Source organism: Ochlerotatus camptorhynchus, unplaced genomic scaffold (assembly GCF_037179485.1).
Source record: "Ochlerotatus camptorhynchus isolate MF236.1 unplaced genomic scaffold, CSIRO-AGI_Acam_v1.1 ptg000192l, whole genome shotgun sequence".
Taxonomy (NCBI): domain Eukaryota; kingdom Metazoa; phylum Arthropoda; class Insecta; order Diptera; family Culicidae; genus Ochlerotatus; species Ochlerotatus camptorhynchus.
In genome coordinates, this window is record NW_027040682.1 from 2,197,472 (window position 1) to 2,212,695 (window position 15,224).

General features: G+C 39.6%; 2 protein-coding genes across 10 annotated transcripts in view; one reads left to right on the top strand and one right to left on the bottom strand.

Annotated features, from left to right (window-relative positions):
• sona (sol narae) overlaps nt 1–15,224 on the top strand; it is a 499,516-nt gene that overhangs the window by 380,168 nt on the left and 104,124 nt on the right. The gene's annotated exons all lie outside the window — the stretch shown is intronic.
• Nucleotides 1–15,224, bottom strand: part of LOC135702387 (homologous-pairing protein 2 homolog) — a 369,039-nt gene that overhangs the window by 6,422 nt on the left and 347,393 nt on the right. For all 3 annotated transcript variants that reach the window (XM_065223433.1, XM_065223432.1, XM_065223434.1), the window contains 2 exons: nt 3,332–3,485; nt 3,143–3,239 (listed from right to left, as the gene is read on the bottom strand). In XM_065223433.1, the coding sequence (XP_065079505.1) occupies nt 3,143–3,239; nt 3,332–3,462 (228 nt within the window). In that variant the 5' untranslated portion in view covers nt 3,463–3,485. The remainder of the gene's footprint in view (nt 1–3,142; nt 3,240–3,331; nt 3,486–15,224) is intronic.

A 15,224-nucleotide genomic window follows, 5' to 3' on the forward strand; every position in this document is an offset into this window, starting at 1 on the left:
TCTTAGCTCGGAGTGCCACACGATCGACAAAATGGAGCTAGTTTTATGTCCAATTGACTGGGGCAGCGAATGAAAGGGGTTTCGCCAACCGGGCTGCTCTGTGAAAGAAGATATGGCTCGCTACAAAAGGGTAACAAATCTAGAAGAAGAAAAAACCAAGTACTTCAGGAGATTTGAAAGAACTTCAGGGAAGCTCCGAGAAAATCAGAACAGGTCAGATAAATTGCTGGAACCTTAAAGAAAGCTTCTGCCATGTTCTGAGAGGTGCATGAAAATGTTGGAAGCGTAAAAGAAGCTACATGAACATAACGAAAATGTGAGAAAATTTGAAGGGAGGCTCCGTGATTTTAATGGCAGATTCGAGAAGTTCCATTAATTTCATGAAAATTGTGAGAGTGTCTAAGAAGTTTTGAAATATTCGAAAGAAAGACTAAAGAATTTAAAAGGAGATCAGAGATTTGTTGGTAAAGGGTGTCCACAGTTAAATTGCATCACTTTCAAAGAGCTGTAACATTTTGCCCTTTGTGTTAATTTTAATGAAACTCAGCGCGTATTGTTTATTTGGAAGCAAGTGAGTGCAAGAAAAAGTGTTCCGTACTACGTTGACCCCAACTATTCCGTTTGGGATGTCACCTGGGGCTGAACCTGACAAAAAGTTTTGATCAGAAAGCCAAGAAATGAGCAGGACTACGTTCATTCAAGGTTCAAAAAGCACTAAACTGCAATTAACGACAGAATAGAACAGCTAGAATGCGAGCACGTAAGATGTACACACAAATGTTGACAAAACCACACTGCTGTATCAAGGACGATGTAACGTACGTAAAAGCAAACTTCAAACAAATTCTGGGAAGCCACTATGTGACTGCGAAAGACAAGTTCGATGTTTGAGTCCCTCACAGCAAGTGTCGAAGTTCCCTAAGAAATTAATGATTTGACGGACGATTTGTTCGTGCGAAAAACGGAGCAAGTCTTTTGTAACAACTACAATCGTAAATAGCCAAGTCTACATGAATGAGTGCCTGAAGAAACGACTGCTACCGTTTCTCAAGTCACACAACTTTCCTACAATTGTTGGCCGAATCTACACTCAAAATAATCCTCACATCAATTCTAAGTGAAAACATAGATAGATTTTTTACATCGCATTTTTCATGTAAGACTTACGTGATTCTCATATGGAGGTACTCAATTCAGTGAGCTTCAACGTCACTGAACTATCACGTAGAAGTAACGTGATTCTTCCGATAAAATGCATGGAGATTCCAATTGATTATTTAATTCCGATTCGATTAAAATAAAATGTCGAGTAAAATGTATTCTTTATTTTTTAAGAAACATAATACATAAAACAAACACATTGGCATTAAACATATCATTAAAAAAAATTCGAAAGAGGCAAGGATCGGGAACAGGAACACTAACAAAAATGCATCGGCTTATAACTTCCACTTGATTTAAAGTCTATAAATGATGGTCCTTGTCGTCATACTAAAAAAGGAACAAACTTAATTGATCTCCGTGTAAATTTTAATTAATTATACTTACAACTCGAAATTGTCTCAGTAAAGACCAAACTAATCTGGATTTCAATGGCATGTAAATATGCACAATGAACTAGCGCCATATTGTACAGCAATTTGAGTGAATCACTCATTTATTTTTTCATATGTGAAAATCACTTAGGGTTCACGTGAAACGAACATAGAATCTGTATATGTGTTATTCACGTAAACTTCACAAAAAAATCTGACGATTTCGAAAGAAGTTTCGGTTCACATATAAGTGGTATCATGTAGAGTTTACTTCGGCCACGTAAAATTTACAGCAAAGGAAAAAGAGATACCATGCGTGATTTTTCACGTAACAACAACGTGTCGATTATTTTGAGTGTAGCTCCAGGCTCATTTGCTGTAGCTTTGCGGAGCCGATATTCAGGGTTTAGATTACAAACTCGCAGCTACCTCGAGGTTAGGGGTAATAATTGTAACAATTGGGTGTCACGGAACGGATCGAGAACACAGGGTTTGGAGAGCAATGTGCTCTTGATCTCGAACTAAGCGACATGCTGATGAAAAAGACAAACGCAAACGGGCAGCTATCAACTTGGGAGAACACAAGATGACACTAACTACTAAATCCTTAGATCGATCCGTTTTAAAAAGACATAAATTAAATGTAAACGGGTTGGCAAAGATTATTTTCCTCGGGCCCTGAGGGATGCGGATAACTCAGATCTAGCAACACAATGGAGGGTGCAAGACCAAATCACGTGGTCGATATCGTGATAGCCATTACCAAATTGCTGTTTGTGAGCCCGAGTCAGAAGAAATTCGAGTCTAACGATTAGTGATTGGACATGAGCCTTGACATGACACGTATAAAGTCACGGCTCATGTCCAATCCTTTGAACCACGGCTTGTTCGATACCTGTGGAAGAATAGAATCTAACCATCTTCCCAGATCACTCTCATTCCATTTTTGTTGCCAGTTGGTGAGGACTTGCTGACGGGTAATTGGAAAAAAAAATCCGCAATGGCGATTTGTTGATCAAAAATATCGCCTTCCATTGCGCCCACCTTCGCTAGCGAGTCCGCTTTCTCATTACCTGGAATAGAGCAATGAGATGGAACCCAAGCTAAGGTAACCATATAGGAGCAGTTGGATAAAGTTGTTTAGATCGTATTTCAGGTGTGAAATTTTTTGACAAGTACTGTGGAGCTTATTCAAGATTACGGTGCACAATTAATGTATGAGTTTTTCAATTGTAATTTATAGTACGAAAACGATACGAAAATCTACCTGTATGAGAGGATCGATGCATAATTTATGTATGAAAGGATTTGAAAATTTAGCTTTTAATATCCAAAGCGACAGCATTGAAGCGAACCATCCCGATCGACAGAATTTTCAACCAATTAAAAAACCCATATTGAATCCCCAAAATATGCTACGTAACTCCTCTGCAAAACCTTCGCCAACACAGCCCATCCGAGTACGACTTCACTTGTTTACTGCCAATTATTGCCATTACCCCCCGTGACGGTCTCGGACAAACCCCAACAACAAACCGGCGGTGGTTTACCTTAACAGTACCTAACCAGTTTAACTTTTCAACCCCCAGCTGCCACCCGCCACTCACCTCCGGTTTCCCATCCTCCTGGGCGATGCAGTAGATCTTTTGTTTACCGTACACCTTCTCGATGATCTTACCGCGACGCACCAAGCTGTCCAGGGCCCTGTTTTGGAACAGAATCAACAACAATGAACCGTTTAATTACCGGAATACAATTGCACCGTTTGAGCCCAAGCAAACTAGTCCGGCACTTACTTCTGAATGGACGACTTTCCCAGCTCCTTGACCTTCTCGGAAATGTCGGCCAGCGAAAAAGGGCGCTGCTGTTCGTCGAGCAGCTTCAGGACGGCCGCCTTCGTTGAATCCGACGACATTGCGGATGACATGTCTGCTGCGTTGCGTCGCTAATCTGCAGGGTAAACAGAAACGAAAAACACTCGAAATGAAACTCCACTTGACCGTAATTTGCCTACTATAGGTGAGCGTGATTAATTGAAATTCGAATGAAATCAATTCCGTCGCAGTAGGGTGTCCCCATCAGGTCCCGAGCGCAACGAATCACAAATCGATTCATGAGGCCATGATTAAGCTATTTAGGTTAGGCTAAATTTATTACGCAGTGGCGGGGGGGGGACGTTTTGCGTGACTGTCAACAGACGCTGCGGGTGGTCAACGTATGCTAAATGTGCACTCATTTAAAATAACCTCTCATTGAGGAACTTTGCTGAAATAAATCGTCTGACATGCACTCCGGGCCGGTGATGTGTTGACATGAGAATGGATTAAGATCGACCGAGTCGTTCTGTCTGGGAGACCCAGTTCATTTCAATGGGGTTTTGGATCTCTATACCTTTTCCCAACAGGGACAGGGAAATTTCAACCAAATGTTGCCTTGATGTTATAACAAGCCATCTGATTGTTTCTAGGCATATTATAAGACCTTGTAAGAACCACTCCAAATTTGATCCCCTCTGTTCTATTAACGAAATTGGGTTCACCAAAAGAAATATGTAATAATGAATAAATGTTCTAATGGTGGAATTTCTAAAATTATCTTCATGCTGATCGAACTGTAGACGTTCCTTACGTCAATTCAACTTTATAAAGCAACGATGATCATGCAATGCGTAAATCGCAATATGTAGTATTTTTGGAACTGATTGATCACATCTGCCATGATGTACGGCTTAGAGCAATCCTTCAGTAACCACTCCTATTTTTTCCCATATCTTCCTAGCGGTAGTCATCAACCCGCCAACCTTGACAACGCAATCATCGGCTGGAATGATCCTCCTCACGCACCGCCGTCGTCGTCGTCGTCGTCGATGGTGGCGGCATGTTTGTCTTCCCCTCGAATCTCTCGCTGTTATGATTATGAATACATTCCGCTTATGCCTACACCCAAAAGGGTCGTAGATAGGTACTTTAATCACCATACAACCGCTCTCTGCGCTGAAGGAGCTTGTTTTGATTAGAGATTGATGCTTCAGTCCGGACATCAATAACAAACTGTTTCGGTGATGCGCAGCTACGAGACGAGCATATGTGTAAACTTATACCCTCCATAGGAGCGATGATGATGATGATCCACGGATGAGATGTTTACCCACGATCCCCGCCCTATTCTGCTCGCTGAAGCATCGGGCAACCACTTTTGACGGATGGGCGGACGAAGCGTTCCGCGCTCGAATGTTTGTTTTGATTATTAAAACATTACTTCCTGGCTATCGAACATGTTTCTCGATTATTGTTGAGATATCGAATCGCTCGGTGTGAGAAGATCGATCCTATCGGTGGTGCAGATCTTAATTGGACGCAGTAGGAATTGGTATATGGCGAGACGATGCGATCGCCGATGGGAGATTTAGATTCTTGATAGGACCATTAGACCATTGTTAGTTTGATTCGTTGCGGGATCGATTACCTACGTCAAAGAAGACCACTTCTGATTGGGGGGGAGATCCTATCGATTGCTAAGATTTATTCATTAACTAAATGGATGGCAATATTGGCAAGCAAAAAAACTTCACGGGGTGCAATTATACCAATTAAGGATCGATTTATCCTTTTCAGAATTACTGGCAATAAATATTAATCTCAATTTTTCGATGTTTATGATCAAATAGTATTCATCTTCCGCTGGGCTAAATGCATCTAATTTGCAAAGATTAACTACGTTTTTTTTATCGAGCTAATTGAGAGTACAGATGGGCAGATCGGATTCTTTACACTCCGAATCATAAGTTTGGGGACAGATTGGAAGATCGGTTGAAAATTTAAAAATATGCTTTAAATCAATAAAATGGTTACTTAAGTCCTCGATCAAATGTTTCGAGTCACCCCACAGTATGGTTTGTCGCAGTCTGAAATTTGGAAAATGTTGTAACTTTAAGAGAAGTTTAACTATAAAAAACATTCAAAATATATTAAACCAGTTACCTACGCACCAAGTTTCCGCCAATAAAGGGCGAACACGAAATTATTGCGACACCGAAAATGTCATGCCAATTTTCTTATAATGTTTAGAATCGAACCAAAATTTTAGGGTAGTTTTATACATATATTTACTTCAAAAATCAAAAGAAAAGTTAATCGATGGAGCCTTGAGTGTAAAATTGAACGCATTTTCGCTTGATGCCCTCCATCAAAGTCTTTACAGTGTCATCCGGTACCAGTTTCTCAGTTTTTTTTTCCATTTTCTTAACATTTCCTTCTCGTCTTTGACTGTCTTCTTGCTCTTCCGAAGTTCCCGCTTCATTATTGCCCAGTACTGCTCCACCGGGCGCAGCTCCGGACAGTTTGGCGGATTCATGTCCTTTGGAACAAAATGGACACTCCAGGACACTTTTAGAATAGTGGCATGATGCCAAATCTGGCCAAAATAGCGGAGCTTCGTCGTGCTGCTGCAAGAACGGCAAAAGGCGCTTCTCGAGGCACTCAGATTTGTAGATCTCGCCATTTACTGTGCCCTTTGTCACGAAAGGCTCACTCCTCAGTCCGCAAGAGCAGATGGCCTGCCAAATGAGATATTTGGAGGCGAACTTCGACATTTTCTTCTTCTTAAATTTGTCGTCCACATCGAACTTGCTCTTGCCGGTGAAAAACTCCAACCCCGGAATTTGCTTAAAATCGGCTTTTATATACGTTTCGTCGTCCATCACACAGCAGCCATATTTTGTCAGCATCTTCTCGTAGAGCTTCCGTGCCCGAGTTTTAGCCGTCGATTGTTGCCGCTCATCGCGGTTTGGGAAGTTCTGTACCTTGTATGTATGTAGTCCAGCTCTTTTCTTTGCATTCTGGACGTAGCTCTGCGACATGCCGATCTTTTTAGCCAAATGACGGCTTAAGACGTTGGGATTTGCTTTAATCATCCGCTTCACCTTTCCCTCCGTCTTTTTGTTCTCCGGTCCCGGTTTTCTTCCAGCTCCTTTGCCGTGGTCCAACGTCAACCGCTCCTGGAACCGCTTCAACACTCTGGAGACGGTTGAATGGTGAATGTTCAACATTTTTCCCAACTACCGGTGCGACAGGTCAGGAAATTCCAGGTGTTTGGAAAGAATTTGTTCTCTCAACTCGCGTTGGTTCACCTCCATTTTCGTTGAATCGAAAAACACGACTTCGAGTTTGACAGCATGTACACAATACACATCAATGAGAAAGTATGCAAAATTTGGTTGATTTTTACCCAATGGTAAAAAAGTTATGCCCTGTTGAATGTGTCGCCCTTTACCTTTCAAGTGACCTCAAGGGGTGGTCACTCTACATTAGCATTGGGTGATCTTGAGGCAAGAATCGATCTTAGTGAATCGATTATTTCTTTGAAAATAATCGGTTCAACGATTTAATCACTGATTTTGAATTGATCTTTTTGAATCGATCTTTTGAATCGATTTATTTTTCAAAATGGGACAAAAATGTTTCAAATATAACGGATCACAGGAAAGTTGATGCAAATTAAGCCAAGTTCAGTCTAGAGTTGATATTACGTTACATACCTAAGCTATCTTGTTATGACATTTTTTTTATATAATTTAGAAATAAATTGTGTAGTACGTACGCAGTGAATATTGTGAGTGTAACATACATCACTGCTGGTCATTGAAATAGGTGTAGGCAAAATAAATGCAAAATTTTAGTTTATGTTCATTCAACTTCATTTTATTCGACTTTAAAGTTAAGCATTTGATAGTGTAATAAAAATTAAGAAATTGCACGAGAAAGCTCAAAGTTAAAACATTAAATGACTCACTCATTAGAATCATATGTAAAATATGCCTGGTCAATGAAATAGATGTGCTACATAAAACTATAGTATAGAAAGCTTGAAAATAATCGTGTATGTTTTATTAGACTATTGACGCTTAGTAACCGCTGTGTCCTCCAATGTTAAGTAGAACCTTGTTCAATATTCTTGGAATTGATTCAACCAAGCACTGAAAAGTTTCCTTTGGTATAGCATGCCACTCTTTTTGGACTGTGGTCCATAGTTGATCCTTATTTGAAAATGCTTGACCAGATAACTTTATTTTAAGCTCGTTCCATAAATTTTCGATGGGGTTGATGTCAGGAGATTGGCTAGGCCATGAAATAACCGACACTTTGTTTACACGAAACCATTCCTTTACATACTTTTTTTTTTTTTTTTTTTTTTTTTTTTTTTTTTAACTCTTTATTTGTTCCAAATTCAAAATAAATTACATTTCATTTTAACCTAGGTGCTCCAGTTACTGCAGTAACTTACCAGCCTTAATTGTTATGATATATATCTAAGTGTTTTTACATTGTTCATGTCTTGGCAATTCAGTATTTTAAACAGGTTTTTTAACCTGCATGTCAGTATAACAATTGATATCTTAAAACTAAACACTAAAACTAAATCTTATCTAAGTATAAAGGGAATTAATCGTTGCAATTGAGGATTGCAACGATTTTTGCCTGAAATTATTAATTATTTTGTTGGACATTTGTGCTAAAGTCTCAACATTCGAAATTCTATGTACTTCGGTTGTACTGTACCAGGGAGGCAACTTCAAAATCATTTTCAGAATTTTGTTCTGAATTCTTTGAAGTGCTTTTTTCCTGGTAGTGCAGCAACTAGACCATATTGGTACAGCGTAAAGCATGGCCGGTCTAAAAACTTGTTTAAATATTAGAAGTTTATTCGTCAGACAAAGTTTGGATTTCCTGTTTATAAGAGGATACAAACATTTTATATATTTGTTACACTTGGCTTGAATGCCCTCAATGTGATCTTTAAAAGTTAATTTTTGGTCAAGTATTAATCCAAGATATTTCACTTGGTTTGACCAGGAAATTGGAACTCCGTTCATAGTGACTATGTGACTACTACTAGGTTTCAAAAACGAAGCTCTAGGCTTATGTGGAAATATTATAAGTTGAGTTTTGGAAGCGTTGGGAGAAATCTTCCATTTTTGTAAATAAGAAGAGAAAATATCTAAACTTTTCTGCAGTCTGCTGCAAATAACACGAAGACTTCTTCCTTTAGCGGAAATGCCTGTGTCATCAGCGAACAAAGATTTGTGGCAACCCTGAGGCAAATCAGGGAGGTCCGAAGTGAAAATGTTATACAATATAGGCCCAAGAATGCTACCCTGAGGAACTCCTGCCCTAACAGGTAGTCGATTAGATTTGGAATTTTGATAATTTACTTGAAGAGTTCTGTCAGTTAAATAATTTTGAACTAATTTCATAATATAAAGTGGAAAATTAAACTTTTTCAATTTAGCAATCAAACCTTCATGCCAAACACTGTCGAATGCTTTTTCTATGTCTAGAAGAGCAACTCCAGTTGAGTGGCCTTCAGATTTGTTTGAACGAATTAAATTGTTAACTCTTAAGAGTTGATGAGTAGTTGAATGCCCATGGCGAAATCCAAACTGCTCATCTGCAAAAATTGAGTTCGTATTGATGTGAAGCATCATTCTATTCAAAATTATCTTTTCAAAAAGTTTACTTATTGAAGAAAGCAAACTTATTGGACGGTAGCTAGAAGCTTCAGCTGGATTTTTATCCGGCTTCAAAATTGGAACAACTTTTGCATTTTTCCATTTATCAGGAAAGTATGCCAAATGGAAACATCTGTTAAATAATTTTACCAAGAAAGACAAGGTACTCTCTGGGAGTTTTTTGATGAGGATATAGAAAATTCCATCATCACCTGGAGCTTTCATATTTTGAAAATTTTTAGTTATAGACCTTACTTCGTCCAAATCAGTCCCCCAGGAATCATCAAAAATATTTTCCCGAGAGAAAATATTCAGAAAATCCCGAGCAACCTGATTCTCAATAGGACTAGTAAGACCCAAACTGAAATTATGGGAACTCTCGAATTGCTTAGCAAGTTTCTGAGCTTTTTCCAAATTTGTGATTAAAATTTTACCACCTTCTTTAAGCGCTGGAATAGGCTTTTGAGGTTTTTTCAAAATTTTTGTGAGTTTCCAAAAGGGTTTGGAACTCGGGTCTAATTTAGAAATATTATTTTCAAAAGTTTTGTTCCTCAGGGCAGAGAATCGCTTTTTAATTTGTTTTTGCAAATCCCGCCAGATAACTTTCATGGCAGGATCGCGTGTTCTTTGAAATTGTCTCCTACGGACATTTTTAAGACGGATCAAGAGCTGAAGATCATCGTCTATTATAATTGAATCGAATTTAACCTCGCATTTTGGTACTGAGGCAGCTCTTGCTTCAACTATAGAAGTAGTCAGAGATTCAAGAGCATAATTAATTTCATCTTTGGTTTGCAAAGGAATGTTTGGATCGAAGTTATATTCCATAAATGTTCGATACTGCTCCCAATCAGCTCTATGGTAATTGAAAGTAGAGCTGTTGGGATTACAAATTATTTCTTGGGATATTTCAAAAGTTACTGGAAGGTGATCAGAACCGAAGTCAGCATGGGTAACCAATTGGCTACAAAGTTGACATGAATCAGTTAAGACCAAATCAATAGTGGAGGGATTTCTTGCAGAAGAAAAGCATGTTGGGCTGTTTGGATATTGAATAGTGTAATAACCTGCAGAACAATCATCAAACAGAATATTACCATTGGAATTGCTTTGAGCATTATTCCATGAGCGGTGTTTTGCATTAAAATCACCAATAATGAAGAATTTAGACCTATGACGGGTAAGTTTCTGGAGGTCACCCTTGAGAAAATTCTTTTGCTGGCCTACGCATTGGAATGGCAAATAGGCAGCTATAAACGTAAGTTGTCCAAATTTTGTTTCAACAGAAACCCCCAAAGTTTCAAAAACTTTGGTTTCAAATGAAGAAAGAATTTTATGTTTGATTCGTCTATGAATAATGATGGCAACGCCACCACAGGGTCCATCAAGACGATCATTTCTATAAATCAAGTAATTTGCGTCCTTCTTAACCTTATGGGCAGGTTTAAGGAACGTTTCAGTTATAAGTTCTAACTGTCGTGACTCTTGGTTCGTTGCTCTCAAATTCTCTAGGAAAAGGAATACACTGAACCTAATAAGCAACGGCCTCAGCCACCGAATCGAAGCTTCGAGCGAGAACGTTCTCCGGGGACAATAACTTCTACTAGATTGAAGTATGATGAGGACTCGGATGAACCAGTAGACGAGCTCGGGTGGTAAGTAGACGAAGCGAGCATGCATTATCAGAAGAAACTGGTCCAGATGCTCTTCAGATTCTGATGAACGCCTCCGGGAGGATCGACTCAGTCAAAGATGCGTCGCCAGCGTTCCAGTGGGAGTTTCAATCGGAATCAGACTTAATATGTCAGCACGGTCAGACAGTCCAACTATCGGACAAATGGAGAGAAGAATGATGTCTCTGGTGAAAAGCAGTGGCGGCCAGAGAACACATGTAAAAGCTTGGGGCACTGTCACACCGGTGAAGAGTCTACCTCCGAACATGGTCCGAGTGATCATCGATGGCGAATTCATCGATGTCAGTTACGATGAGAAACGAATCATGGAACTGAATGCCGGTTGGCTGATCAACAAAGTGGTGAAGTTTTAAGGAATCAATAATGACCGGCGCCGGTGGTGTAGTGGTAAGCGTGACTGCTTTCTTACCACCTGGGTTCAATCCCAGCCGAGGTCGGTGGGATTTTTCTGAGGCATAAAAAGCCGTTGGTCATGGCTCATGTGTGTTGAATGGGTGCGATATTCTACGCAGGTGTGGAAGTTGCCTTCCTGCACATTCGATTGCCGTCAATGGATGGAAGTTGCTTTCCTGCACATTCAATTGCCGTCAATGGATGGCAAATCGATGTCCGTCGGTCATTGGCATTGGCACTAGATTGCGGAACAGAGACCGACGTTAAATAAAGGAATGAAGAAGAAGAAGAAGAAGATGGTGATGAACCAATAATGGTAAACGACCACTGATTAAACTACTACGGCCAGATGGTGGCTTTTGTATGGACACCGATCCCCTTACGACCTTATGTGCGGATCGGATTCCATAATCAATTCGTACCTCATAGAGTTTTAAAAGCTGCGTTCGGATCAGTTCTACGAGAATTATTGCAAACATCGCGATGTTGAAATGCTTACCGAACTGCTCCAAACGCTGGGCACAATGGAAAACACCGATCACTTTACACTTCGCTGGGACTTGTTCGCCGCCAAGTCTATAAATATTCTATTTCAAGCGCTGCACAGTGGGCAAAAATTGACAAAACCGCGACTAAATTGAATATCTCGGCTGCCAAACGATTTCAGTCAACATGTTATACATATTCTCAAAGGAAAAAAATGTGCGGAACGGAATTCACTTCAATAGTGGAGGGATTTCTTGCAGAAGAAAAGCATGTTGGGCTGTTTGGATATTGAATAGTGTAATAACCTGCAGAACAATCATCAAACAGAATATTACCATTGGAATTGCTTTGAGCATTATTCCATGAGCGGTGTTTTGCATTAAAATCACCAATAATGAAGAATTTAGACCTATGACGGGTAAGTTTCTGGAGGTCACCCTTGAGAAAATTCTTTTGCTGGCCTACGCATTGGAATGGCAAATAGGCAGCTATAAACGTAAGTTGTCCAAATTTTGTTTCAACAGAAACCCCCAAAGTTTCAAAAACTTTGGTTTCAAATGAAGAAAGAATTTTATGTTTGATTCGTCTATGAATAATGATGGCAACGCCACCACAGGGTCCATCAAGACGATCATTTCTATAAATCAAGTAATTTGCGTCCTTCTTAACCTTATGGGCAGGTTTAAGGAACGTTTCAGTTATAACGGCAATATGCACGTTATGAACTCTTAAAAAGTTAAATAGCTCGTCTTCATTATCTTTAAGAGATCGAGCATTCCAATTTACAATATTTAATGCTTTAAAATCCATTACTGAATTTTAAAGTCATGACAATATTATTTGCAAATTTTACTCCAGTTTGAATAGCATCAAACATGGAGTTAGATTTAAGCATATCAGAAATCATGTCAATTAATGAATTCTGTAAAAATTCCATTTTGGGGGCAGTAATGCTTCCTAAGTCAAAATTGTCAAAATTTCCATTAGAACGTTGGTTAGTATTTTGATTTCTACCCGCTGCAATAGCAGCATAGGTAGCTCCATTAACTCGCTGAACATTGTTAGCAGCGAGGGGAGTAGGTACAGATGAAACATTTGAAGCAGGGGTGATATTTGTACCTACGGGTACGAATGTAGAATTTGTTCCTCGCTGACCGTTGTTAACAGCAGAGGAATTTGTACCTGGTCGGAAACGTGGAGCGTTTCCTACCTGTCGGTTAGAACGAGATTGTAGGATCGCTTTGCGAGTCTTACATTCCCAAAAATTGGATTTGTGGTTTTCACCACAATTTGAACATTTAAATTTCTTAGGATCTTCCTTCACAGGACAGTCGTCCTTTGCGTGAGAGGAATCACCACAATTCATGCATTTAGCTGGCATGTAGCAATTTTTAGTTCCGTGACCCCATCCCTGGCACTTACGGCACTGGGTGAGGTTTTGGAAATTTCCTCCAGTCTTCCTGAAGTGTTCCCACTTCACTCGGACATGGAGCATAAGGCTAGCTTTTTCTAAGGCCTTAAGGTTGTTTAGTTCACTAGACTTGAAGTGAACTAAATAAAAATCATTAGAAATCCCGTTGCGCGAATCGCCAGGACGGGATTTCATTTTCATTTTGATTACTTGGAGTGGCACAACTCCAAGTAATTTTGCCAGTTCATCTTTGATCTGATCCAGGGATTCACCACTGGGCAGTCCTTTCATGACAACCTTGAACACACGTTCAGTTTTGGTGTCGTAAGTAAAAAATTTGTGCTTCTTCTCAGTAAGATACTTGAGAAGACATTTAAATCCGTCCAAGGTTTCAGCCAATACACGGCATTCACCCCGACGTCCAATTTGTAGTGAAAACTTAACTTTCACGAAATTCAAAAGTTCCATGCGAAGAGCATGGAAATCGGTGGTGGCTATCACAATAGGGGGAATCTTTTCCTTCTTGGCATTAAGCCGGGAAAGTTTACTAGAATTTTTCTTGGATGATGGATCATTCTCATCATCCGTGAGCAAATCAAATTGATTACTCAAATTAATTTCTTCAGAAGGGGGGTCAAGAGTTTGCCCCTTTCTTTTGCGTTTAGGCGCCATGACGGCAGTAAATGTTTTATCCAAATCGACTTCCAAGCAGATTACTATAAGAATCTGAAGGATCGAAGAGGAATTTTCCAAATCGATATCCAAGAAGGATTACCTCGGGTAGGGTCCAAACAAGGATCGAAGAGGAATAAGAGGAGTTGAACAAGGTAGAAAATTTTTACAGGTTGAGCACTGAAAAGTGCTGTTTAAATTTGTTGTAGCTTTAGGTAGTAGTAACACTTCCTTAAGCAAAAAGCAAATAGATCCGCACGGCAAGAGAGCACGATGCGGACTGTCCTTTACATACTTAGAAGTGTGTTTCGGATCGTTGTCTTGCTGAAAATTCAATATAAGAGGCATGTTCTCTTCTGCATAAGGGAGCATAGCCTCCTCCATGATTTCTTTGTATTCAAATCTGGTCATGATGGAATTAATACGGAAAATGGGACCTACTCCATACCAAGAAAAATGGCCCCAAACCATGATGCCACCACCTCCATGCTTTACGGTCTTTACTGTGTACCTCGGATCGAACTCTTTAACGGATGGTCTACGTGAGAATATTGTAAATGACAATTTTGATTTCATTTGACACGTGGAAGTTTTTGCTCAGGATTCTTGATTAGGTAGGTGATTTAACAGGTTATAATATTCGTTTTATTGGTATTAAATAAACGATTTGAAAAACAAAAGATTAACATATGAAACAAAACGTTTAGATGGTCGGAGTGCAAAATCAGGTAAGTACGGAAAGTACTTAATTCAGATATCCCAAAACTCATTCGAGAGGAATCCCAAGAAAGCTTATTGAGCCATACGTTTTGCATTGAGCCGGTATCGATTCTGTGTGGTTTCGCCAGTTTTGAAGAATAGCCTCTCTGACGGAACACTTGTTACCATTCTTGATAAATAATCTCGAGCAATGGCGATCCAGATCTGACATAGCAGAGGTACCTGAAATATGTCATCCGAAGTGAATGTATGTAGATTAATAACTTTCTTTACCATTTCGTCATGAATATCCCAAAGGCCTCCGGTTGGTTTTGGTGGGGGGACAGATGTGTGCAATCATCGTATACTCTTTCGGTACTATAGATCTACTCAGACACAATTTTAACTGCCCGAGCGTGAGCTGATGAGTCCAGGTACAAGTCAATATTAAATTGCAAATGCAAATGCACTGAATTTTTTTTTTGTTGGATCGAAACAAAAATCGAAGGAAAAGGATCGATCCAGTCGATTTTTGTCGTTTTTGAAATCGATTAAAAAAATCGATTATCGAACCAAAATAATCGATCTTTTGTGTTTCGATCCAAGATCGCCCATTGCTACTCTACACACGTATTTTGCGCCAACATTTTTATATGTGCCTCACGTGTGCCGGCAGTGCCGAGAGTGTATAATGGTGTGTTTGGCGACCCGGTTAATTTGACAGTTCACATGTTTTGTTTTGAAGAAACAAAACAACAAGCTGTGGAATCCTATCCCAGATTCTAACTGTCGTGACTCTTGGTTCGTTGCTCTCAAATTCTCTAGGA